General features: G+C 42.0%; 1 protein-coding gene across 2 annotated transcripts in view; it reads right to left on the bottom strand.

Moving 5' to 3' along the window:
* Nucleotides 1-27,191, bottom strand: part of CNTNAP5 (contactin associated protein family member 5) — a 995,558-nt gene that overhangs the window by 162,793 nt on the left and 805,574 nt on the right. For both annotated transcript variants that reach the window (XM_043894748.1, XM_043894749.1), the window contains 2 exons: nt 9,970-10,097; nt 9,634-9,804 (listed from right to left, as the gene is read on the bottom strand). In XM_043894748.1, the coding sequence (XP_043750683.1) occupies nt 9,634-9,804; nt 9,970-10,097 (299 nt within the window). The remainder of the gene's footprint in view (nt 1-9,633; nt 9,805-9,969; nt 10,098-27,191) is intronic.

The raw sequence follows: 27,191 nt of genomic DNA, 5'->3' as shown, positions 1-27,191 counted from the left end.
GGGACTTTTTTCATGACTCTTTCTACCCTTCTAAAATAATCTGCTTATTGTATAGGACAAGAAGCAGCTGTTAGGTATAATGCTACCTATGATGATATGATGATGATGATAATGATAGGAAGATAATAGTGGTGGTCATGATGGTGGCAGAAGTGGTGGCAATGATGGTGGTGAGGACAGTGGGGATGGTCACCCTGGTGAGGATGGTGGTGATGATGACACGGGTGGTGATGATGGTTGGAAGGACAGTGGGGATGGTCATCCTGGTGAGGGTGGTGGTGGTGATGATGACATGGGTGGTGATGATGGTTGGAAGGACAGTGGGGATGGTCATCCTGGTGACGATGGTGGTGATGATGGTTGGAAGGACAGTGGGGATGGTCATCCTGGTGAGGATGATGGTGATGATGGTTGGAAGGACAGTGGGGATGGTCATCCTGGTGAGGGTGGTGGTGGTGATGATGGTTGGAAGGTTAGTGGGGATGGTCATCCTGGTGAGGGTGGTGGTGGTGATGATGGTTGGAAGGACAGTGGGGATGGTCATCCTGGTGAGGGTGGTGGGTGGTGATGATGGTTGGAAGGACAGTGGGGATGGTCACTCTGGTGAGGATGGTGGTGGTGATGATGGTTGGAAGGACAGTGGGGATGGTCATCCTGGTGAGGATGATGGTGGTGATGATGACAGGGGTGGTGATGATGGTTTGGAAGGACAGTGGGGATGGTCATCCTGGTGAGGATGGTGGTGATGATGGTTGGAAGGACAGTGGGGATGGTCATCCTGGTGAGGATGGTGGTGATGATGGTTGGAAGGATAGTGGGGATGGTCGTCCTGGTGAGGGTGGTGGTGGTGATGATGGTTGGAAGGACAGTGGGGATGGTCATCCTGGTGAGGGTGGTGGTGGTGATGATGGTTGGAAGGACAGTGGGGATGGTCATCCTGGTGAGGATGGTGGTGATGATGGTTGGAAGGATAGTGGGGATGGTCATCCTGGTGAGGATGGTGGTGGTGATGATGGTTGGAAGGACAGTGGGGATGGTCATCCTGGTGAGGATGGTGGTGATGATGGTTGGAAGGATAGTGGGGATGGTCATCCTGGTGAGGATGGTGGTGATGATGGTTGGAAGGACAGTGGGGATGGTCATCCTGGTGAGGATGGTGGTGATGATGACAGGGGTGGTGATGATGGTTGGAAGGACAGTGGGGATGGTCATCCTGGTGAGGATGGTGGTGATGATGGTTGGAAGGATAGTGGGGATGGTCACCCTGGTGAGGATGGTGGTGATGATGGTTGGAAGGACAGTGGGGATGGTCATCCTGGTGAGGATGGTGGTGATGATGACAGGGGTGGTGATGATGGTTGGAAGGACAGTGGGGATGGTCATCCTGGTGAGGGTGGTGGTGGTGATGATGGTTGGAAGGACAGTGGGGATGGTCATCCTGGTGAGGATGGTGGTGGTGATGATGGTTGGAAGGACAGTGGGGATGGTCATCCTGGTGAGGATGGTGGTGATGATGGTTGGAAGGACAGTGGGGATGGTCATCCTGGTGACGGTGGTGGTGATGATGGTTGGAAGGACAGTGGGGATGGTCATCCTGGTGAGGATGGTGGTGATGATGACAATGGTGGTGATGATGGTTGGAAGGACAGTGGGGATGGTCATCCTGGTGAGGATGGTGGTGATGATGGTTGGAAGGACAGTGGGGATGGTCATCCTGGTGAGGATGGTGGTGATGATGGTTGGAAGGACAGTGGGGATGGTCATCCTGGTGAGGATGGTAGTGATGATGGTTGGAAGGACAGTGGGGATGATCATCCTGGTGAGGATGGTGGTGATGATGGTTGGAAGGACAGTGGGGATGGTCACCCTGGTGAGGGTGGTGGTGATGATTGTTGGAAGGACAGTGAGGATGGTCGTCCTGGTGAGGGTGGTGCTGGTGATGAAGATACTATCACCCCTGAAAAACAAAAAGAAGCAGCAGCAGCGCAGCACATGCAATGAACTCTGCTGAGCACTTTCTAAGCACTGACCACAGATGCTCTCATTTTAATCCTCAGAACAACTCTGAAAAAAGTATCATTTTAAAAATTGTTTTTCCATTTATTTTTATTAGTTGGAGGCTAATTACTTTACAATATTGTAATGGTTTTTGCCATACATTGACATGAATCAGCCATGGATTTACATGTGTTCCCCATCCCGATCCCCCCTCCCACCTCCTTCTCCATTTTTAATTTCCACTATATGGGTAAAAAAATGAAAGTAGAAATAATTTGCTCAAAGATTCCTCAGCAATTAGAATTTTCATCATTTTTCTCTAATTTAGTATATCTTCTTGTATTTTCTGTTATTATGAAAAAATCTACATCTGAAGGATGTAGAGAAGCAAATAATAAATTGAATTTGAGGGGAAGACAGCCCCCTTTCAGGAACAGGAGCCTTCATATTCCAGACCTTCCTTTCTTCTCAGAACCTTTTGATGGTCCCCCCTTTTTTACTCCCGAAATAGGACAATAATAGTTATTGTTACCAACATGATTCATCAACCCAGATCAATCGTCTTTGCCTCATAAACCTATGCATTAAATGAAACAGAACTGAAGGGAGCAAATCTGATTCAACCATGAAAAGATTAAATAGGAACAAAGTTGCCCCATTGGGCCATTTCCTGTTTCTTATCAGGCCACCAGCGCCACCTTGAGGGTGTGCTCACCCAGAGACCAAATAAGCAATTACTGAGAGGGTGGAGATACATGCACTTCTCTTTAAAAGCACAGGTAAGGAGTGGTGAGACTGATGGGGGCGCTACTAAAGGTTTTGCTAAAAGCCTTTCTGCAAAGCTGGCCGTGTGGATATTAAGCTCCACACAGACAGCACGTCTTTGTGGAGGGCTGTCTGCACTGCTGTCTGCCCTCCACCCCCGCCGTCCTCAGCTCCACGTTATGTTTCCAGACTGTGCTTATCTCTACTTCAGCATTTATCCCTCTGGTGTATAATGATCTGTTTATGATCTGTCTCCCAGCTGGTCTGCAAACTCTAGATGAATACCTCATTTATTGGAAAACCAGAACCTAGGACTGGGCCTTGTACACAGGAAGCTCTCATCAAACCAACGTTTCACTCATTAAAATGTTACACTGCACGTTCTACATCCAACTTAGCGATTTTCTTTTCTTTTTTTTTTTTTAATTTTACATCAAGATATTAGGTCCTTAGAAAACTTCTAAAATTATTATTAAACTTTATTCAAGTCACTACTAAAAATCAACTATGTTCACCTCATTCCTAGAACTAGGGAAGAATCAGTGAAATGCAATAATAATAACCAACATTTACTGAGTTCCTACCATGATCCAGGCACTCTGCTAAGCATTTTTCATTAATCAACTCACTACAATCCTATGAGAAAGGAGGGAACTGATCCACAGATAGCTGAGAAATTACTCCAACCCAGAGTTGGCAGAGTTGGTATTTAAATCCCGGTGATGTGTCTCTGGAGCTCACTTTTTAACCCACTTGTCCTGTGACAAATCTTCCATCCTCAAAACCTATGCAAGCCCTACCTGGGCAGTCAAATCTGGATATAAATCAGTATAATATAGGTTCCTCAAAAAAACTGAGTGAAATAAAAAAGTAAATACATGGTGATACATCCAACATGGGCTAGTGATTTGGTGGACTGGACACTTGAGACCAACATGAGCTAGCTCTTCTTTTCTGGGGGGATGGACATAGCCCAGTGGCCCAAGATGGGAAAGCTGGTGGCCCTGTGGCAGCATCACCTCTGTCACTAATTTACCTTCCTGCCTCTCCCTCTCCCAACAGGCTGACAAATACCCTCCCTCATTATTTATACCGTATGGTTCAAGACAAAGTTAAGGAGTTACTTGAGTCTCTGCGTGGGTCTTTTTACCAAACCAAGCTTGTGCTAAGCAGAGACGAAAGAAACGAAGTGAGCTCATGGTGTACTTGAAAGAAGCCTGGCAAGAAGGGGCGTGTCAAGTTGAGTAAAGTACCAAAGCATGAGCGACTGAATACCGAGTTCTCCTAGGTGATTAGAAGAACCTTCTAAAGATTCTGTACAAAGCCCTTGCTTCCTTGAACTGTGACACCATCTCTGTGTCCTCAGACCCATTAAAATCAGGCATGTGAGACATCTCAGGGACCATAATGGAATAAAGATGCAAGGCCTTACTATAGTCTATTGATCTCTCTGACCTCCCATGTATTCACCTCTGAAATGACAGTCATAAATGAACTATTGTTACTTTTTTTGAGGCATGGACTCTCTGAGGATCTGATGACAAACTTACATCTAGAAAAAAAAAAAAGCACATACAATTTTGCATTCAGTTGTAAAAACTTGCTGAATGTCCTATGCTTCAAAACAAGAAAGAAAATAAAGATATTTTCTTGATTTCTAACATTCTTGGGCCTTGAGGTAGTTTTGCAAAGCAGAATAAGGAGTTGTTCAAATGAACAGAGAATTGAATCCTGGATTCTGAATCTTACTAGGTGACTCTGGGTGAGTTATTTACCAACTCAAGACTTACTATCCTCATCTGCATTTTGGACTAGGAGTCAAGCAATGCAAAACATAATATCTTGATGATTATACATACGATAATTTGAAAGCAAAATTAAATAATGAATATAAAGCATTTAGTACTATGGCAGAAAGTGAAGAAGAACTAAAACGCCTCTTGATGAAAGTGAAAGAGGAGAGTGAAAAAGTTTGCTTAAAGCTTAACATTCAGAAAACTAAGATCATGGCATCCTGTCCCATCACTTCATGGGAAATAGATGGGGAAACAGTGGAAACAGTGTGAGACTTTATTTTTGGGGGGGCTCCAAAATCACTGCAGATGGTGACTGCAGCCATGAAATTAAAAGACACTTACTCCTTAGAAGGAAAGTCATGACCAACCTAGATAGCATATTAAAAAGCAGAGACATTACTTTGCCAACAAAGGTCCGTCTAGTCAAGACTATGGTTTTTCCAGTTGCCATGTATGGATGTGAGAGTTGGACCATAAAGAAAGCTGAGTGCCGAAGAATTGATGCTTTTGAACTGTGGAGTTGGAGAAGACTCTTGAGAGTCCCGTGGACTGCAAGGAGATCCAACCAGTCCATCCTAAAGGAGATCAGTCCTGGGTGTTCACTAGAAGGACTGATGCTGAAGCTGAAACTCCAATACTTTGGCCACCTCATGCGAAGAGCTGACTCATTTGAAAAGACCCCAATGCTGGGAGGGATTGGGGGCAGGAGGAGAAGGGGATGACAGAGGATGAGATGGCTGGATGGCATCACCAGCTCGATGGACATGGGTTTGAGTAAACTCCGGGAGTTGGTAATGGACAGGGAGGCCTGGCGTGCTGCAATTCATGGGGTCACAAAGACTTGGGCACGACTGAGCGACTGAAATGAACTGAACTGAACTGAACTGAACACTTGTTCACTGCTGAATTTAACCAGAAATAAAGTACCCCACCAATTCTATAGTTAGTCACATGCCCTGGTACCAGTGAATTCCCATTCTTGTGTTTACCAGTTCAGAGTGAATTTTTCTTTTTAATTATAGTCAAATGTGTCTGATTGGCATATGGGTGCCACCAATTCCATCTTGCACAAATAAGCAATGAAGAGAGGAAGAACTTCCTCACAATTTAGATTTCTAGAAACAGAAATTAGAATCCACACTGCATTATCAACAATAGTCTCTTTTCATGATGCCAGACTGTTCTCAACAGCCATTTTCTTCTGATCCCCTCATGCACCCCAAATATCTATTTTTACCCACACAGCAATTGTGAGGTAATTGTAAAAATAGCTATTATTTTTGTCTCATTTGAAGCAAATCCATTAAGACTTGAGGACATAAAGTATCTTGTATTTCATAGAGTACAGACTAATCTCAAGGTTACAAAATAAAAATGTCTTTAGTTGGAAGTGACCCAGAAGGTAATAGATTGAGAATTTTATGCGAACTTGTTCAATGTTCAACAATTTGGACATATCGATTTTGAAAATTTCTGTTCAGATAGTTACACAGTAACATTCCTTTGGGAGGAGAGAGAAATCCACTCTGAGAAATCTACTATGAAGGCTACTTTCTTTCTAAGAAGTTGACCTGTAGAAGAATCTCTGTAATGAAAATTCCATCTGTATAAAAAATATAGTGGAGGTTTCCCTGCCGGTCCAGTGTCTAAGACTCTCCACTCCCAATGCACAGGGCTGGGTTAGATCCTTGGTCAGGGAACTAAGATCCCTCCTGCTGCAGCTAAGAGTTTGAAGGGCTCAGCTAACGACCCCCCATGTTGCCAGGAAGATCCCACATGTGGAAACTGACACCTGTTACAGCCAAATAAATAAATGAGAAAAGCTTCTTATTTGAGAAAGGATTCTCAAAGCACAAGAAGATCATAGCCTAGCAGAAGGAGGACATTAAAAAAAAAAAAAAGACATAAGATGAATGCAGCTGTTAGTAAGAAATGAAAGATCCGCCCCCCTCCCCCACGCTTGTTTGTTTTCCTCTTAAATTTATTGATTGATTGATTTTGGCTAAGTCAGGTCTCCACTGCTGTGAGCAGGCTTTCTTTAGTTGCAGCGAGCCTTGGGTTGCTCTCTAGTTGCAGTCTGCAGGCTTCCCGTTGTGGCAGCTTCTCTCATTGCGGAGCACAGGGCTGGGCACGTGGGCCTCAGTGGTCGCAGCTCTCAGCTCTAGCGCGCAGGCCCAGTAGCTGTGGTTACACAGAACTAGCTGGCCCGCTGCATACGGGATCTTCTCGGACCAGAGACTGAACCCATCTGCCCTGGATTGGCAGGCAGGTTCTTAGCCACTGGACCATCTGGTAAGTCCTGTTTTTCCTTTCAAATAATAATCATAAAACAAGATATTTTGAAAAATATGAGGCTTTGTACTTTGAAAAAGTTTACATAAAATCTTAGTTTGAAAAACACATGTTCTCTGATTTGGTGAAATGTGTACACCAAACAATGACATCACTGGATTTTAAATTTCAATCAGATTTAATATCATTTGCATTTAAAATAGTTTTGTACAATATAATAGTAAAACAAAAAGCATAAGAAAGAATCACCTAAAAGACAAAATATAGTACCAGAAAGTACAAACAAATCGGACATTGAAATGTAATTAATACTAAATCATAGCTCATTACCTTGTGATAATATGCCATAACATTTGCTGCTGCTTTAATGAATCGAAAGGCCTTAGGGCTTGATTTTTATTGAATTTACATTGAGGTTATTATATCCATATTATTAAATGTTTGGCACTCAACTCCACATATTTAGAACTTGCCCAAGGTAGATATGAGGGATCTTATTTCGCACTAAAGCCACAAGAGCTTCCTCCCATTAACAGCCTAAATCACTGGAGTAAAAGGAGGTTAAAACTACCAATTAGAGAGATCCTTTTTTTGTATTGTGCCATAACTGCAGAAGAAACACTTAGCTGTGTCATGCTTTGCAGGAGACTTGTACAGACACCTCAGTTATCTTTTCCAGCCAGCACTTTTGTATCCTTCTCTGGAGTGCTCAAATTTCTAAGTTTCTGTTGCTAAGATATTACTTAAGCTTCCAAGGGTATTTCATGTAGTCATATTACTACTGTAATACAGTCAATTGCATCAATCAAACCAAAGAAAACATCCATTTGGATCCAGATAAATGAGATGCCTAATGAAAAGCACACGCCTCCCCAGTCACGACTTTAATAAGGGCAAGATAGTGGAAGCAGTCCAATTTGTGTATGAGAAAAAGAGGGGTACACTTAAGGCAGAGAATCAGGAAACTAGCAAGAGCAACTAAAAGATGTGTTTTCCATTATTGCCACACACCAGTAATTCCAAATAATGCCAGCAATAAAATGTTCCTCCACCAAGAAAAAAATCTGTAACAAATGCTGATGGTGATATTACTTTTTAATAATGCATATGTAAGGTTCAAATAGTATATTGCCTACCATTTAATACATATTATATTCAAGAGGAAAGTTAATGGAGAGAACTCCTGACTTACTATTGGCTCCTGAACAAGCAGACTAAAATATGTGTTCGTTTTTAAGAGTAAGAACTCAAGTTTTGACTTTCTGTGTTTACAGTTACTGCACCATCACTGTTTAACTTAGCTCTACTGTTGAAAAAGGGGAACATATAGCACTGCAGGGACTGTGAACACAAACTGCACCTGAAGAGTGCTTGTGTTAATCCTTCAGTCATGCCTGACTCTTTGCAACCCCATGGACTGTAGTCCACCAGCCTCCTATGTCCATGGAATTCTCCAGCAAGAATACTGGAATGGGTTGCCATTCCCTTCTCCGGGGGATCTTCCCAACCCGGGATTGAACCTGGGTCTCCTGCTTTGCAGGTGGATTCCTTACAGTCTGAGCCGCCAGGGAAGTCCAAGAGAGCTTAAGTAATTCCAACTCCTTAGGAACTATGTAAGGCTTTACCAAATGGAATAGTGACCCATGATGAATTTTCCAATACAAGTACTTTAGTGAATAGGTTTGTTAATTTTGGAGATATTTGAAATTGCTAGCATCAATGGTGAAAAAAATAGAAAGCATTGCAGTTTCTGAAATTTATTATAAAATGGAATTTTTATGAATCTCTATCAAACTTAGCCTTATGTTTAAAATCAATCTTTCCTAAAATGTATATATCTACTGCTTAATGTGCAACATATTTTAAGTTTAAAATTAATAAAAAGTACCCTTTGATCAGTATAAGAGAAGATGAATGGATAAATCTCATTATGCTCTCTTTTGAACAGGAACATGCAAAGAAAATTAATTTTGATGCAATCACTCACAAATTTGCATAAGTCAAGCCTAAGAAACAGAAATTTTAATGTTACTACTATTCCTGTGACAGATCAATATGTAGATATTTTCCTTTTTATATAAAAAATTAATTAAGGTGATTAAAAATATTGTATTGTCTTTTTTCTACTGGAATTTTTTATTGGCATGATTACATATAAAATTTCATTAATAGAACATTTTTCCATCTGCAGTTCTATTGCCTTTCATTTAACTTCATGATTATTTCTGAATATATTTTGTTTATAGGAAATGGAATGTTAAAAAATGATCCACATCCCGACATAAAATTCACTAGATACGCCCCTATTCATGGTAAAGTGGTAGAGAAACAATGAAAATTCTGATTGTGTAGGCACATACTCCTGATGATGGGAAATAAGTCAGGAAACACTTTGCGGAGCAAAGGTATAGCAACAAAGTTGACCCTAAGTATAAACAGAATGCAGAACACTAGTGTTCTCAGCATTCCATAGACATTGTTAGTGGTGTGAAAACAAAAAATATGTAATAAATGCCCATGGAGCAGATAAAGAACGCTGTAAACAAATATCTATGGGAATTTGGGGAATGCACTATTTTGAAAAGAGAATGACTCTTTAAATACTGTTAGGTAATAATAAAACAAAAAGCATAAGAAGAAACTAGAAATTGCCATTGCTAACCTGACAGATACCCAGGGATATTAACTTGATGGTTGAAATAGACACTAGTTGCTTGTGGAAAAGACAAGATTAAAACTTCTGTTGATCAATTACATTACATTCATAAATGACAAAACTTACAGCTTATTTCCAGTCGGATGAAATCTTTAATGCCAAGGTTTTCTAGGAAAACTCCAGATAAAGCCGTAGTTTTAAAAAAGAAGGAAATGTCAGCACTGAATTCCGCATGGAAGGTAGGAAAGTGGAGGTAAGAGGCTTCTGTATAAAATGATACCGCATTCCAAAAGTGTCCTGCAAGTGAAAAAGAAATCCTTAAGCATGGAACGGGTTACGGGAAAGCACTGGGTGTGTGGACAACTTTCAGGACTGGGGGCACTGCAGGGAAAAAGGATAAGGGAATAAAACATCTTGAGCTTATGTAAGGAGAGAGAAAGCATCTTTCAATTTAGTACTCACGGTCGCCATAGCAACGCAAGGGACCAATTCTCCAAGCTGCTTCTGAGTTTGTTCTGTCCGTATCAGTGATAACTATCTGAGTGACAGGCAAGTGGTCTTTGAAGGAAAGAAAACCAGTATCATTTGTCCTGCAAAACATAAATTTAGGGAAAAAAGAGGAGAAAATGTGGATAAACTAGGGGTTCTTTACCAAGCCTCCTTTTTTCAAAAGTGATTTGGGTAGTTGCGACAGGGTGAGGGCAGAGGAGACGAACAGGAGGCCTTTCATCTACGCGTCAAAGTCTGGGATGCCAATCACAAAATCCACGGCCAGTTTCCAAAAACACGTAGATTTCACACCTCCCTTAAGTCTTTCCAGAAACGTAGATAGCCTGCAGAGCTCGTTGCTGCTTTTTATAGCTTAAGAGCACCCCACCTGCCCAACGCGGCACTGAGAGAACGTGAAACATCGCCTCTCTTACGAGGATGAGATCAGCTACCTCAGTAGCAAATCTGAAATAGGCATCACAGAGCCTCCTGAAATCACTCCAAGGACTTGTTTCAGCCACCTGCCAACAGGTTTTAATCAGCTCAGGATGTTTCTTATCACCTTTTAACTCTAGGTAGTTTGTTGCTTTTCATTTTTCTCTTCTGTGTTTTAGAGATTTTGGTCGTTAATGACTCTGGCTTTGTCTCTGTTAATTATGCAACTAGGAAACTGCTTAATCAGCCTTTGACAAGAAAATTAAAAATGAATGGGGTTAAGCTATACACGACCCCCCCCCTTTTTTTTTTGAGTTGTGACTTTGAATGAATGGCAAGGACATACCATTTAACTGATAGTAAAAAAAAAAATGTAGGTAAGAAACTGGCATTGAATAAATATGCAGCTATTTAGAGCCAGAAATATACTAGGGGGTCAGTAATACCCTTATGCAATGGGTACCATTATTTCCATCACAAACGAGGAAACTGAGGCTCAGAGATATGGGATAACTTGCCTGTGGTCACATGGCAAAAGGTCAGAGGTCTAGTTACTTAGAGTATGTCTCAACGTTAAATTTAACAAGTATACATCATTAATACATGTTAATATGAAATGAATTGAATCTTATGAGGCAGTTTGAAAATTACACATGGGTGGGCTGAACTCCCCACCCACATAGACTCAGTTAAGCACGAGCTGGATCATCTTGTCTGTACCTGAGAAATGGGAGGCAGAACACCATTGCCACAATGATGAAGGAAAAGTATATGATGCAATAGTTCTTTTTTTTTTTTATAAGAGCACAAAGGAGCAAATTAATAGTGGTCCTCTTTCTGTAGTTACAAATAATTCAACACAACTGTCAAAACATTCAAAATCAAAGTTGTCTTTCATCACCATTCACATATTATTTACAGCTCTGAGTCTAGAGACAAAGAAAATAATGTGTCTAGTTATGCACTGGGGAAGTACCACAAAGATCACATAGTGTGATGTAGCGCTTTAAGAATAAAGCTTTAAAAGCACACGGATTTGTTCTGAAACCCCAGATCCTGTTTCCAACTGTGCTACTTTGGGCAAATCATTTTATTTCTAAGACTCCACAGTATCCTCAGTTGAAAAACGGAAGTAATGTCTATATCACAGAGTTACAGCAAGAACTAAATGAGATGGTATAGTCACTTAGCATGGTACCTGATCTATGGTAAATGCTCAAAAATAGCAGTGTTAACACTCATTTGAGTTCTCATCTTCGTCCCCAAATCACTTTGCAGCCTGAGGCAAGTCAATTCATCTTTTCATACACCTAGTTACAATTCTGTCTTGGAGATCTCCATACTACACAGAATGTTGTGGAAAATTAAATGTTAATATTAGGCATCCAACTCCTGAGAGTTGTAGAAAAATGCACTAATTCACTTTGGTTATAAACAAATCAAATATTTACCTGTACATATACTGTTATGGACTTCCCTGGTGGCTCAGACGGTAAAGCGTCTGCCTACAATGCGGGAGACCTGGGTTCGATCCCTGAGTTGGGAAGATCCTCTGGAGCAGGAAATGGCAACCCACTCCAGTACTCTTGCCTGAAAAATCCCATGGATGGAAGAGCATGGTAGTCTACAGTCCATGGGGTCACAAAGAGTCAGACACAATGGAGCGACTTCACTTTCTTCATATACTGTTATATGTCTAATCACCCAAAACGTAAAGAAATGAACTGTTATCTGTAATTTTAGTTTCTGTATTTAGAAGCCAATCAGAGGGTCTGGAATAAGGCTTTTGTGTCTATTTGAAAGCACATCTATGAATGTGAGACAGACAGTATAAAATTTGAATCTTCATGTTCCACTATTTTTTCTAGGAGATATTACAAAGCAAATTTCAAGTGACCAAAGTAGAATAAAGACCAAACCCATATAGTCTCCTGAAGAAACTTAAATTTAAACTCTATAGGATCTTATTTCTCCACGTTTGTCTTTTTCTTTTTCTTTTTCATCCTCAAGGTGGAAATGGTAGATTCTGGAGTCTGCCGATCAATGTCAACCACTGCTTCCCTCATATGCTATGGCATCTTTTCTACATCAATTTGATGTCCTTCTATCAAAGTGTTGGAATATACAAAATCACTCTAAGAATAAAAATCTCTTTCAAATAACAGAGAAAAAGAACTTCATAAACTCAAATAACTACAGGGGCAAAAATAATAACAGAAATGAGTGAAGCCACATATATGTTATGATAAGTGGAACCTGACACACAGCTTCAGTATCAGGCGGGAGAAAGAGAGAGAAGGAGAGGAAGACCGGGGTAAAGATGGTGTTCTGTCTTCACGAGGTAGTTACGGCCATTTCTAACAGGTAATCATGCTCGTCACAAATGTAAGACCAGCGGGCCAGACTGGAATATCAGTATAAAACTACTCAATTTTTAAATCTTAAAAATGGATTTAAATTTTTTAAAAAACAAAACAACAAAAAAAGTACGGTAGTAACCCACACTGCACTGGCCAATAAGACAGGTGAGGGGGGTCTTGCAAACTGCTTAGGCATCAAAGGACTTTGCAAATTTATTCATGCACTTAGGGTCCCACTGAGAATAACACTGGATTTAATTCAATGTGTGAATGACAAGACTGATTAAAACACTTCAAAGAATTAATGTGTAGAATATTTGGGGAGATGGCATAAAAATGATACACATTATGGTGTACCTATTAATAGACAGGAAGTCTGCAGCTGCAGAATTGATGTTCTACAAACAAAGTTGTTTTTCTTTGGCTTTTGAGAAGAGCTTGTCTTCTCAAGGGCAAACACTTTACAGACTTTGTCTTTCTTTGGAACAACATACAAGACTCTTCCTAAAGGGTGCTTATGCACTTTTTAAGTACAGAAATTATTTTATTGCAGTGGGAAGACATTACAATTAGGCCAGAGGGCACAGGTTAATTCCATGTGCCTCAGCACACTGTATGATGTCATGAGGTCACTGGGGGACTCAATTTCCTATCTCTTTAGTTCAGTCACTCATTTGTGTCCAACGCTTTGCAACCCCATAGACTGCAGCACACCAGGCTTCCCTGTCATCACCAACTCCCGGAGCTTACACAAACTCATGCCCATTGAATCGGTGATGCCATCCAGCCATCTCAGCCTCTGTTGTCCCCTTCTCCTCCTGCCTTCAATCTTTCCCAGCATCAGGGTCTTCTCAAATGAGTCAGTTCTTCACATCAGGTGGCCAAAATACTGGAGTTTCAGCTTCAGCATCAGTCCTTCCAATGAATATTCAGGACTGATTTCTTTTAGGATGGACTGGTTGGATCTTCTTGCTAACCCTAATCTCTTAAATGGGGATAATAATACTAATTTGATATTGTTGTAAAAAGTCAAAGTAGATAATGTATATAAAAGTTAACAAGTCAACTATTGCATAATAGGTATTCAATAAATAGCTATTGAAATTCCCAGTCATGTTTGAAATAAAAATGTTGGCAGGGAGTTTGGGAGAGAATGGATGCACATGTATGTAGGGCTGAGTCCCTTTGCTATACACTGGAAACTATTGCAACATTGTTTGTTAATCAGCTACACCCAAATACAAAATTTAAAAATTTTAAAACACAAAGAATTTTAAAGGGGAAATAAAAGGAGCCCCACAGCTGGCATGACTGAGCAGGCCAGTCAGAGGTCCCAGCTATGGAAGCTCAAAGGGCACAAAGAATATACTATAGACACGTTCTTTACGTCTATAGACTTTCCAGGTAATTTGGTATGTCGTGGTAATCTCCAGGCAGGAATAGAGATACAGAGGTAGAGAATGGACATGTGGGTTCAGGGAGGGGACAGGGAAGATGAGATGAAGGGGGAGATTACAGTTGGCATATTTACACTACCACACTGTTGTTGTTTCATCACCAAATCGTGTCTGACTCTTTGTGACCCCGTGGACTGCATCCCTGTCCTTCACCATCTCCCAGAGTTTGCCCAACTTCATGTCCATTGCATTGGTGATGCCATACAACCATGCCCTCTGTCATCCCCTTCTCCTCCTGCCCTCAATCCTTCCCAGCATCAGGGTCTTTTCCAGTGAGTCAGCTCTTCAAATCAGGTGGCCAAAGTATTGGAGCTTCAGCTTCAGTATCAGTCCTTCCAAGGAGTATTCTGGGTTGATTTCCTTTAAGATCCACATGTTTGATCTCCTAGTTGTCCAAGGGTCTCTCAAGAGTCTTCTTCATCACCACAGTTCAAAAGCATCAGTTCTTCAGCATAGGTCCAGTTCTCATCTCTGTACTTGACTACTGGAAACACTATAGCCTCGACTATATAGACCTTTGTTGACAAAGTGATGTTTTTGCTTTTTAATGCACCGTCTAGGTTTGTAATAGCTTTCATGCCAAGAAGCAAATGTCCTCTAATTTCATGGCTGCAGTCACCATTCACAGTAATTTTAGAGCCCAAGAAGAGGAAATGTGTCATTGATTCTACTTTCCCCCTTCTATTTGCCATGGAGTTATGGGACTGGATGCCATGATCTTAGTTTTTTTTTTTTTTCCACTGGGTTTTGTCATACATTGATATGAATCAGCTATAGATTTACACGTATTCCCCATCCCGTTCCCCCCTCCCACCTCCCTCTCCACCCGATTCCTCTGGGTCTTCCCAGTAATATTGAGTTTTAAGCCAGCTTTTTCACTCTCTTCTCTCAGCTTCATCGAGAAGCTCTTTAGTTCCTCTTTGCTTTCTATCACTACAGCGGTGTCATCTGCATATGTGTGACAGGAAGAGCTGGCAGGAAGCTGCTCTATAGCACAGGGGGCCCAGCTCAGCGCTCTGTGATGACCTGGAGGAGTGGGGTGGGGGACGGGGAGATGTCCAAGAGCAGGAGGTATGTGTATACATATGGCTGATTTCCTGCTGGCTCAGGCAGTGAAGAGTCTGCCCACAATGTGGGAGATCAGGGTTCAACCTCTACCTAGATCAAGAAGATTCCCTGCAGAAGGGAATGGCCACCCACTCCAGGATTCTTGCCTGGAGAATTCCATGGAGCCAGGAGCCTGGCAGACCACAGTCCGTGGGGTGACAGAGTCAGACGCTTCTGAGCAATGAACACTCATTTTCACCAATTCCTCCAAGCAATGTGAGGAGCAGGGGAGGGGTATGTGAATATCTACACGACTGATTTACTTCACTGTATGACAGTAACTAGTATAACACTGTAAATCAATTATATTTTATTAAATAATATAAAAAATAATTTAAAAAAAAGACATGCATGTGTCCTAATGATAAAACATGAACATTAAGAAAAAGACTCAAATTTTCTCAAGAGCAAACTTATGGCATAGAATTAGTCAAAGTGGTCTCTTTTTAGTTTTACTATTTGAATCTGAAGAATTTACCAAAATCAGGACTGCAGAACAGAGCAGATTTCTTAATGTGTCATTAAAGTGTAGGGAAAACTTATATGCTGCCATTTTTTCATCAACCAGTTTTTGGGTAACTGCTGCAATTATTTTATAGCATCACTTGGGTGACTGAGCTGATTAAATGAGGATTTTTTTTTTCCTTTTTATATTCTTCTCTCAGTCACTCAAATGTAACCAATAACATATTATTCATAAAGTAGATAAACCTAGAAAACTATGCAAAGAACTCAAGACCTCAGGTCCCTCAGAAGCTCTTGTTTGAATCTGAATGGACTGGTCTCAAGAGACTGCACATCTTTCTGTTCAGTGGGTTACATAATACTGTCCATTTGCTGTGGATGTGAAGGAAGAAGGGATGGATGATGCCCACAAAAAGCCCAACAAGTCTAAATACCATACTGATATTTGCCAGAAATTATAACTTAACTTTGGTTAAGGCAGTTATTTCCCTCTTGTCTTCCTTATTAAGACTTCCAGATAAACAAGAACAACCTAAGGGATCAAATGACAAAAAAGACTCCAGGGTCCCTTGGTTGAAAATGTGAAAACATTGACTGTGGTCACTGTAGTCTACCCCAGAGGATAACATCCCATCACTTATGCCCGCACACTGATCAGGCCACATCTATCTGGAGTCTTTATTTCAGTTCCCAGAATGTCTCTTTTGGGGCCGGGTGTATAGAGTTTCTTTACAATATTGTGTTAGTTCCTGCTGTGCAGCAAAGCGAATCAATCACACATGAACCTGTGCCCCCCGCCTCGTGGAGCTCCCGCTCCCTGCCCCGTCCTGCATGTCTAAGTCATCACAGAGCTGAGTTCCCTGTGTGTGTAGCAGGCTGCCGCTGTCTATTTTACACATTGCAGTGTATATATACCTGCCTCACCTCCAGGTTCACCCTGCCCCTCTCCCCTGCTTTGTCTACACGCCTGCTCTCTGTGTCTGCATCTCTATTTCTGCCCTGCAAATATTCACCTGGACCATTTTTCTAGATTTCATATCTATGCATTCACATGCACTATTTGTTTTTCTTACAGCCATGTTTCTTACATGAAGGGCAAAACAAGACAATGTTGGCATATATTTAATATTTTTGGAAGCTGTATTTTTTTCTGTAAGTATTTTAGAAACCTGGAGACACAGGGCTCCTCTCACGTGGATGTGAAAAAACAAAACAGGTCCTGGTATATGAATACAGTCAAAGTTTACCCAACGCTACTTCATTAGTAAGAAATGTGAATGGCCCTACAGAGTTTATGAGCATAAAATGGAATTTTTAAAGTATTAGCAAGGATTAAGTGTTCTGTAGGCATCATTTGATTAACCTGTTCCTGATAGGAAAGGGAAGGAAGTGCCATAAAATCTCTTTGCAGAATGCCTGCATACTTTCTCCTCTCTCACCCTTCTCCCCAACCTAACCAAAATTAGCCTTTTCTCCCCCCACGCCCTTGAAATGTTACCGAATCGCTCTTTCCCCCAGACTATGCCAGTGTCTGACTTACTCCACGTGTTGCAGCATTTTAGTGTTGCCTTCTTCCCTGTTTAGCACACACTCTCTCTCTCTCTCTCTCACACACACACACACACACACACACACACACACTCACATGCATTTCATCATGGATATATACTCATTCAGCTAGCTGTCTGTGACACATGTCTTTACAAACCTCCCCCACTGGTCACCTTCCCAGGGACCGGCCTCCCTACTCATTACTCTGTGAATGACTTGGCCCTGGGCTCCCCAGCTGCTGCAGTGAACACCTCTGGGGCTTCATCTCTCCTCTTTTCCTCAATTTCTCCCTCATTGTTGATCAACAATGTCCATCAAACTCCCTTTCTTTACACCGCTACTTGCTGCCTTATCCTCATCCTCCCGGCCCCGGTTTTATTCTGAGGCCCAGCGTCTGCCTGGACCTGGGTGAGTTACTGGCCTGCTTTCACCGCTGCTGCCTTAGCCCTGTCCCCTCTCACACCTCTCCACGTGCCCAGAAACACACATGTGGACAAGAGGCGATTCATCGCTTCAAACCTTGTAAAGAAATCTCTATCTCTTACAGGAAGGGTCCAAATTTCCAAATATTTAACACATTAAACAAAAATTGCTATTTAAAGCCACCCTTGGAGGAGCCAAGATGGCGGAGGAGTAGGACGGGGAGACCACTTCCTCTCCTACAAATTCATCGAAAGAATAACTGAACGCAGAGCAAACTTCACAGAACAACTTCTGATCGCTAACTGAGGTCATCAGGCGCCCAGAAAAGCAGCCCATTGTCTTTGAAAGGAGGTAGGACAAAATATAAAAGATAAAAAGTGAGACAAAAGAGCTAAGGACGGAGATCCGTCCCGGGAGCTCTTAGACGGCATTGCTTGGGGTAGGGTCCGGCCCGAGTGCCCTGAGGACAATCGGAGGGAACTTCTGTGAGTTGCCAACTTGAACTGTGGGAGACCAAAAGAGAGAGAGTACATTAACCGGCCCGAACACACTGCCGGCCGTTCGCAGAACAGAGAGACCGAGAAAGTCCAGAGAAGAGCTCGCAGGCTGCGGACCCGCCCAGCCCCGCCGGAGGCAGGAGGCAGCGGGGAGGGGAGGGTCGCGGTGAGACACAGGGCGCAGGCACCCGACCGGCGCGGGCGGGGACTGGGGCTGGGGACGCGGAGGGCGGAAGGCGCGCGCGGCCGACTGGCGCCAGCGGAAACTGAGACTGGGTCCGCGGAAGGGAGGGGGCGCGCCACCCCTGGGGAGAGTGCGCCCACCAAGCCCCTGGCTGCCTGGACCGCTCTGACGGGGAAGGCACAGAGAGCAGGCGCAGCTTTTCCTTTCGCGCTTTTGTGTAACACCCGAGGGCTGGAACCTCGGGCAGCGCGGGGCGCGCTCCATATAGAACAGCCGGGAGCCTGAGCAGCACAGACGGAGAAAGCAGCGTCAGCCCCTCCCGGCAGCGCCAGCCCGCCCCCGCAGGGCCAGCCCCTCCCCGCAGCGTCAGCCCCGCCCCCGCAGGGCCAGCCCCTCCCCGCAGCGTCAGCCCCGCCCCGCAGCGTCAGCCCCTCCCCGCAGCGTCAGCCCCTCCCCGCAGCGTCAGCCCCTCCCGGCAGCGCCAGCCCGCCCCCGCAGGGCCAGCCCCTCCCCGCAGCGTCAGCCCCGCCCCCGCAGGGCCAGCCCCTCCCCGCAGCGTCAGCCCCTCCCCGCAGCGTCAGCCCCTCCCGGCAGCGCCAGCCCGCCCCGCGGCGCAAGCCCGCCCTCACAGCGCCAGCCCCTCCCCGCAGAGCGACGGAGCTAGCTACCTGAATAAGAGTCCACCTCCGCCCGCCTGTGTCAGGGCGGAAATGAGGCTCTGAAGAGACCGGCAAACAGAAGCCAAATAAACAAAGGGAACCGCTTCAGAAGGGACTGGTGCAACAGATTAAAATCCCTCTAGAAAACACTGACTACACCGGAGGGGCCTGTAGATACCGAGAAGTGTAAGCTGGAACGAGGAGCTATCTGAAACTGAGCCGAACCCACACTGACCGCAACAGCTCCAGAGAAACTCCTAGATATAATTTTACTTTTTTCTCTTTTTTTTTTCTTTTTTTTTCTTTTTTTTATTTTTTATTTTTTCTCTTTTATTTTCCTTTAAAATCCCCTACTACTCCCCCATTACTCCTTAACTTTCATTTCCATAGATTTTTACGATTTTTTTAATTAGGGGGAAAAAAAATTTTTTTTTTCCTTTCTTTCTTTTTTTTTTTCTTTTTTTTTCTTTTTTTTTCTCTTTCTTTCCTTTTTCTCTTCTATTTTCTATTTTTCTTTTCCTCTTATTTCTTTTAAAGTCCTCTAGTACTCCTCTACTACTCCTTAATTTTCATTTTCAACACACTATAACCTTACCAAAAAAAAAAAAAAAGAGAAGCCCTATTTTTAAACCGAAGATTATTCTCTCCCAACCTTGACTCTCTGTTTTCTACCTCAGAACACCTCTATTTCCTCCTTTCCCCTTCTCTTCCCAATCCAATTCTGTGAATCTTTGTAGGTGACTGGGCTACGGAGAACACTCTGGGAACAGACAGCTGCGTAGATCTGTCTCTCTCCTCTTGAGTCCCCCTTTTTCTCCTCCTGCTCATCTCTATCTCCCTCCTCCCTCTCCTCTTCTTCATGTAACTCTGTGAACCTCTCTGGGTATGCCTAACAGGGGAGAATCTTTTCGCCATTAACCTAGAAGTTTTCTTATCAGTGCTGTATAGCTGGAGAAGTCCTGAGACTACAGGAAGAATAAAACTGAAATCCAGAGGCAGGAAACTTAAGCCCAAAACCTGAGAACACCAGAAAACTCCTGACTACATGGAACTTTAAGTAATAAGTGACCGTCCAAAAGCCTCCATACCTACACTGAAACCAACCACCACCCAAGAGCCAATAAGTTATAGAGCAAGACATACCACGCAAATTCTCCAGCAACACAGGAACATAGCCCTGAACGTCAACATACAGGCTGCCCAAAGTCACACCTAACACATAGACCCATCTCAAAACTCATTACTGGGCACTCCATTGCTCTCCAAAGAGAAGAAATCAAGTTCCACGCACCAGAACACTGACGCAAGCTTCCCTAACCGGGAAACCTTGACAAGCCAATCGTCTAACCCCACCCACTGGGTAAATCTTCCACAATAAAAAGGAATCACAGACCTCCAGAATACAGAAAGCCCACTCCAGACACAGCAATCTAAACAAGATGAAAAGGCAGAGAAATACCCAACAGGTAAAGGAACATGAAAAATGCCCACCAAGTCAAACAAAAGAGGAGGAGATAGGGAATCTACCTGAAAAAGAATTTAGAATAATGATAATAAAAATGATCCAAAATCTTGAAAACAAAATGGAGTTACAGATAAATAGCCTGGAAACAAAAATTGAAAAGATACAAGAAATGTTTAATAAAGACCTAGAAGAAATAAAAAAGACTCAATTAAAAATGAATAATGCAATGAATGAGATCAAAAACACTTTGGAGGGAACCAAGAGTAGAATAACGGAGGCAGAAGATAGGATAAGTGAGGTAGAAGATAAAATGGTGGAAATAAATGAAGCAGAGAGGAAAAAAGAAAAAAGGATCAAAAGAAATGAGGACAACCTCAGGGACCTCTGGGACAATGTGAAACGCCCCAACATTCGAATCATAGGAGTCCCAGAAGAAGAAGACAAAAAGAAAGGCCATGAGAAAATACTCGAGGAGATAATAGCTGAAAACTTCCCTAAAATGGGGAAGGAAATAGCCACCCAAGTCCAAGAAACCCAGAGAGTCCCAAACAGGATAAACCCAAGGCGAAACACCCCAAGACACATATTAATCAAATTAACAAAGATCAAACACAAAGAACAAATATTAAAAGCAGCAAGGGAGAAACAACAAATAACACACAAAGGGATTCCCATAAGGATAACAGCTGATCTATCAATAGAAACCCTCCAGGCCAGAAGGGAATGGCAGGACGTACTGAAAGTAATGAAAGAGAATAACCTACAACCTAGATTACTGTATCCAGCAAGGATCTCATTCAGATATGAAGGAGAATTCAAAAGCTTTACAGATAAGCAAAAGCTGAGAGAATTCAGCACCACCAAACCAGCTCTTCAACAGATGCTAAAGGATCGTCTCTAGACAGGAAATGCAGAAAGGTTGTATAAACGTGAACCCAAAACAACAAAGTAAATGGCAACGGGACCACACCTATCAATAATTACCCTAAATGTAAATGGGTTGAATGCCCCAACCAAAAGACAAAGATTGGCTGAATGGATACAAAAACAAGACCCCTATATATGCTGTCTACAAGAGACCCACCTCAAAACAAGAGACACATACAGACTAAAAGTGAAGGGCTGGAAAAAAATATTTCGTGCAAACGGAGACCAAAAGAAAGCAGGAGTCGCAATACTCATATCAGATAAAATAGACTTTCAAATAAAGGATGTGAAAAGAGACAAAGAAGGACACTACATAATGATCAAAGGATCAATCCAAGAAGAAGATATAACAATTATAAATATATATGCACCCAACATAGGAGCACCGCAATATGTACGGCAAACACTAACGAGTATGAAAGAGGAAATTAATAGTAACACAATAATAGTGGGAGACTTTAATACCCCACTCACAACTATGGATAGATCAACTAAACAGAAAATTAACAAGGAAACACAAACCTTAAATGACACAATGGACCAGCTAGACCTAATTGATATCTATAGGACATTTCACCCCAAAACAATCAACTTCACCTTTTTCTCAAGTGCACACGGAACATTCTCCAGAATAGATCACATCCTGGGCCATAAATCTGGTCTTGGAAAATTCAAAAAATTGAAATCATTCCAGTCATCTTTTCTGACCACAGTGCAGTAAGATTAGATCTCAATTACAGGAAAAAAATTGTTAAAAATTCAAACATATGGAGGCTAAATAACACGCTTCTGAATAACCAACAAATCATAGAAGAAATCAAAAAAGAAATTAAAATATGTATAGAAATGAATGAAAATGAAAACGAAAACACAACAACCCAAAACCTATGGGACACTGTAAAAGCAGTGCTTAGGGGAAGGTTCATAGCATTACAGGCTTATATCAAGAAACAAGAAAAAAACCAAATAAATAACCTAACTCTACACCTAAAGCAATTAGAGAAGGAAGAAATGAAGAACCCCAGAGTTAGCAGAAGGAAAGAAATCTTAAAAATCAGGGCAGAAATAAATGCAAAAGAAACTAAAGAGACCATAGCAAAAATCAACAAAGCTAAAAGCTGGTTTTTTGAAAAAATAAACAAAATTGACAAGCCATTAGCAAGACTCATTAAGAAGCAAAGAGAGAAGAACCAAATTAACAAAATTAGAAATGAAAATGGAGAGATCACAACAGACAACACAAATACAAAGGATCATAAGAGACTACTACCAGCAGCTCTATGCCAATAAAATGGACAACTTGGATGAAATGGACAAATTCTTAGAAAAGTATAACCTTCCAAAACTGAACCAGGAAGAAATAGAAGATCTTAACAGACCCATCACAAGCAAGGAAATCGAAACTGTAATCAAAAATCTTCCAGCAAACAAAAGCCCAGGACCAGATGGCTTCACAGCTGAATTCTACCAAAAATTTAGAGAAGAGCTAACACCTATCTTACTCAAACTCTTCCAGAAAATTGCAGATGAAGGTAAGCTTCCAAACTCATTCTATGAGGCCACCATCACCCTAATTCCAAAACCAGACAAAGATGCCACAAAAAAAGAAAACTACAGACCAATATCACTGATGAACATAGATGCAAAAATCCTTAACAAAATTCTAGCAAACAGAATCCAACAACATATTAAAAAAATCATACACCACGACCAAGTGTGCTTTATCCCAGGAATGCAAGGATTCTTTAATATCCGCAAATCAATCAATGTAATACACCACATTAACAAATTGAAAGATAAAAACCATATGATTATCTCAATAGATGCAGAGAAAGCCTTTGACAAAATTCAACACTCATTTATGATTAAAACTCTCCAAAAAGCAGGAATAGAAGGAACATACCTCAACATAATAAAAGCTATATATGAGAAACCCACAGCAAGCATCACCCTCAACGGTGAAAAATTGAAAGCATTTCCCCTGAAATCAGGAACAAGACAAGGGTGCCCACTCTCACCACTACTATTCAACATAGTGTTGGAAGTTTTGCCCACAGCAATCAGAGCAGAAAAAGAAGTAAAAGGAATCCAGATAGGAAAAGAAGAAGTGAAACTCTCACTGTTTGCAGACGACATGATCCTCTACATAAAAAACCCTAAAGACTCTACCAGAAAATTACTAGAGCTAATCAATGAATATAGTAAAGCTGCAGGATATAAAATTAACACACAGAAATCCCTTGCATTCCTATATACTAACAATGAAAAAACAGAAAGAGAAATTAAGGAAACAATACCATTCACCATTGCAACAAAAAGAATAAAATACTTAGGGGTATATCTACCTAAAGAAACAAAAGACCTATACATAGAAAACTATAAAACACTGATGAAAGAAATCAAAGAGGACACAAACAGATGGAGAAACATACCATGCTCATGGATTGGAAGAATCAATATTGTCAAAATGGCTATTCTACCCAAAGCAATCTATAGATTCAATGCAATCCCTATCAAGCTACCAATGGTATTTTTCACAGAACTAGAAAAAATAATTTCACAATTTGTATGGAAATACAAAAAACCTCGAATAGCCAAAGTAATCCTGAGAAAGAAGAATGGAACTGGAGGAATCAACCTGCCTGACTTCAGACTCTACTACAAAGCCACAGTCATCAAGACAGTATAGTACTGGCACAAAGACAGAAATATAGATCAATGGAACAGAATAGAAAGCCCAGAGATAAATCCACGAACCTATGGACACCTTATCTTTGACAAAGGAGGCAAGGATATACAATGGAAAAAAGACAACCTCTTTAACAAGTGGTGCTGGGAAAACTGGTCAACCACTTGTAAAAGAATGAAACTAGAACACTTTCTAACACCATACACAAAAATAAACTCAAAATGGATTAAAGATCTAAATGTAAGACCAGAAACTATAAAACTCCTAGAGGAGAACATAGGCAAAACACTCTCCGACATAAATCACAGCAAGATCCTCTATGACCCACCTCCCAGAATATTGGAAATAAAAGCAAAACTAAACAAATGGGACCTAATGAAACTTAAAAGCTTTTGCACTACAAAGGAAACTATAAGTAAGGTGAAAAGACAGCCCTCAGATTGGGAGAAAATAATAGCAAATGAAGAAACAGACAAAGGATTAATCTCAAAAATATACAAGCAAGTCCTGCAGCTCAATTCCAGAAAAATAAATGACCCAATCAAAAAATGGGCCAAAGAACTAAACAGACATTTCTCCAAAGAAGATATACAGATGGCTAACAAACACATGAAAAGATGCTCAACATCACTCATTATTAGAGAAATGCAAATCAAAACCACAATGAGGTACCATTACACGCCAGTCAGGATGGCTGCTGTCCAAAAGTCCACAAGCAATAAATGCTGGAGAGGGTGTGGAGAAAAGGGAACCCTCTTACACTGTTGGTGGGAATGCAAGCTAGTACAGCCGCTATGGAAAACAGTGTGGAGATTTCTTAAAAAACTGGAAATAGAACTGCCATATGACCCAGCAATCCCACTTCTGGGCATACATACTGAGGAAACCAGATCTGAAAGAGACACGTGCACCCCAATGTTCATCGCAGCACTGTTTATAATAGCCAGGACATGGAAGTAACCTAGATGCCCATCAGCAGATGAATGGATAAGGAAGCTGTGGTACATATACACCATGGAATATTACTCAGCCGTTAAAAAGAATTCATTTGAACCAGTCCTAATGAGATGGATGAAACTGGAGCCCCTTATACAGAGTGAAGTAAGGCAGAAAAATAAAGAACATTACAGCATACTAACACATATATATGGAATTTAGAAAGATGGTAACGATAACCCTATATGCAAAACAGAAAAAGAGACACAGAAATACAGAACAGACTATTGAACTCTGTGGGAGAATGTGAGGGTGGGATATTTCAAAAGAACAGCATGTATACTATCTATGGTGAAACAGATCCCCAGCCCAGGTGGGATGCATGAGACAAGTGCTCGGGCCTGGTGCACTGGGAAGACCCAGAGGAATCGGGTGGAGAGGGAGGTGGGAGGGGGGGTCAGGATGGGGAATACGTGTAAATCTATGGCTGATTCATATCAATGTATGACAAAACCCACTGAAATGTTGTGAAGTAATTAGCCTCCAACTAATAAAAAATTAAAAAAAAAAAAAATAAAGCCACCCTTGTCTTTCATAGGAGGAGTTCTTCCTAAAAGGAAAAGGCCCACAGCATAGAGGCCCTGCGTGGGTGCGGGGCTGCGATCCTTAGACCCTACTGCTGGCTCTAGGATTCCGCCGAGCATCTCACACTGCAGAGCCTGAGGATGGCAGCCACCCCGTGCCGTTCCCTGGCCAGGTGAGCACACAAGTAAGCGTTTTACATCCGATCTCGTCCCACCCTCCCGACAGTTCCGCGATGGTGTTCTAACATCGCCTGCTTGCACCGCAGAGGAAACTAAGGCACGAGCTGACCTCTCAGGGGGTGCTGTCAGCAAGTGGAGAAGCTAGTGTGTGCTGACTCGCTCCAGTCAGGCCAGACTCTTTGCAGTCCCATGAACCATAACCCAGCGGGCTCCTCTGTCTGTGGGATTTTTCAGGCAAGAATACTGAAGTGGGCTGCTATGCCCTCCTCCCAGGGGTCTTCTCCACCCAGGGATCAAACCCACATCTCATGCATCTCCTGCATTACTGGTGGGTTCTTTACCTGATGAGCCGTGGGAGAAGCCCAGGAGAAGCTAGGGTGGACACCGAAGCTTCTGCTGTAACCAGCGTGCTTTGCTCTGCTCCAGGCCTTGTGTGCGGCTTACAGAGAGTGGCTGTCTCATGAGTGGAGGCTGTGTTTCCCAGGTTTATTTAACATGTCCTCCAGGCAGAGCCGTAATAGCCCAGTCCTGAGTCCTTGAGCTGTCCTCCTAGCCTCAGGCTGATTCTCCCATACTGTTCACATAGGCTTTCTCCACACAAGATACACTTCAATTGATTAGGTTTCAGTTTTCTAATTTGCAACCATTTTCCAGCCCTGCATTCTCTGAGATTACACACAGGTCACCTTGACAGGAATTCTGGGAGCCCACAGACTCTTTGGTGACACATTTAGCAAGCAATCTTCTGGTTTATCTCTAGCTGGCAGACCCAGCCCCAACCATGACATGATGAGTTTTACCAGCGAACTTTCAGAGGGCAGCCTGATTCTGGGGAGAGAGGTCTTCAGTGCTCTTTCCTTACTTACCAAGAGTGTGATGGATGAATGATATATTTGATTACTCTGATACACCAGTTCATTTTCTCATTTTATCACATATAGGTATGTACAGCTTTTGTGGAAGTTAATTAAGGTAGTTAACTAATGATAACCTACTGTACAGAATGGGGCACTCTACTCAAGGCTCTTTAGTGACCAAAACGGGGAGGAAATCCAAAAAAGAGGGGATATGTGTGTGTGTGTGTGTGTTCATTCATCTTGCCGTATAACAGGAACTAACACAACATTGTTAAAAAAAAAAAAAAAAAAACTCTTCTCCAGTGAAAATTAAAAACAAACAAAAAGAAGTTAGTCTACATTCTATAAATTGATATTGCCTCTTAGGTTAAGATGCTGTCAAAGTAATAAAATAATAATAAAACCAATGACTAACACAT

This window comes from Cervus elaphus, chromosome 33, assembly GCF_910594005.1.
Source record: "Cervus elaphus chromosome 33, mCerEla1.1, whole genome shotgun sequence".
In the NCBI taxonomy this organism is placed as follows: Eukaryota; Metazoa; Chordata; class Mammalia; order Artiodactyla; family Cervidae; genus Cervus; species Cervus elaphus.
Note: the sequence above shows the minus strand (reverse complement) of the source record. Positions and strands in the feature narration are given on the sequence as shown.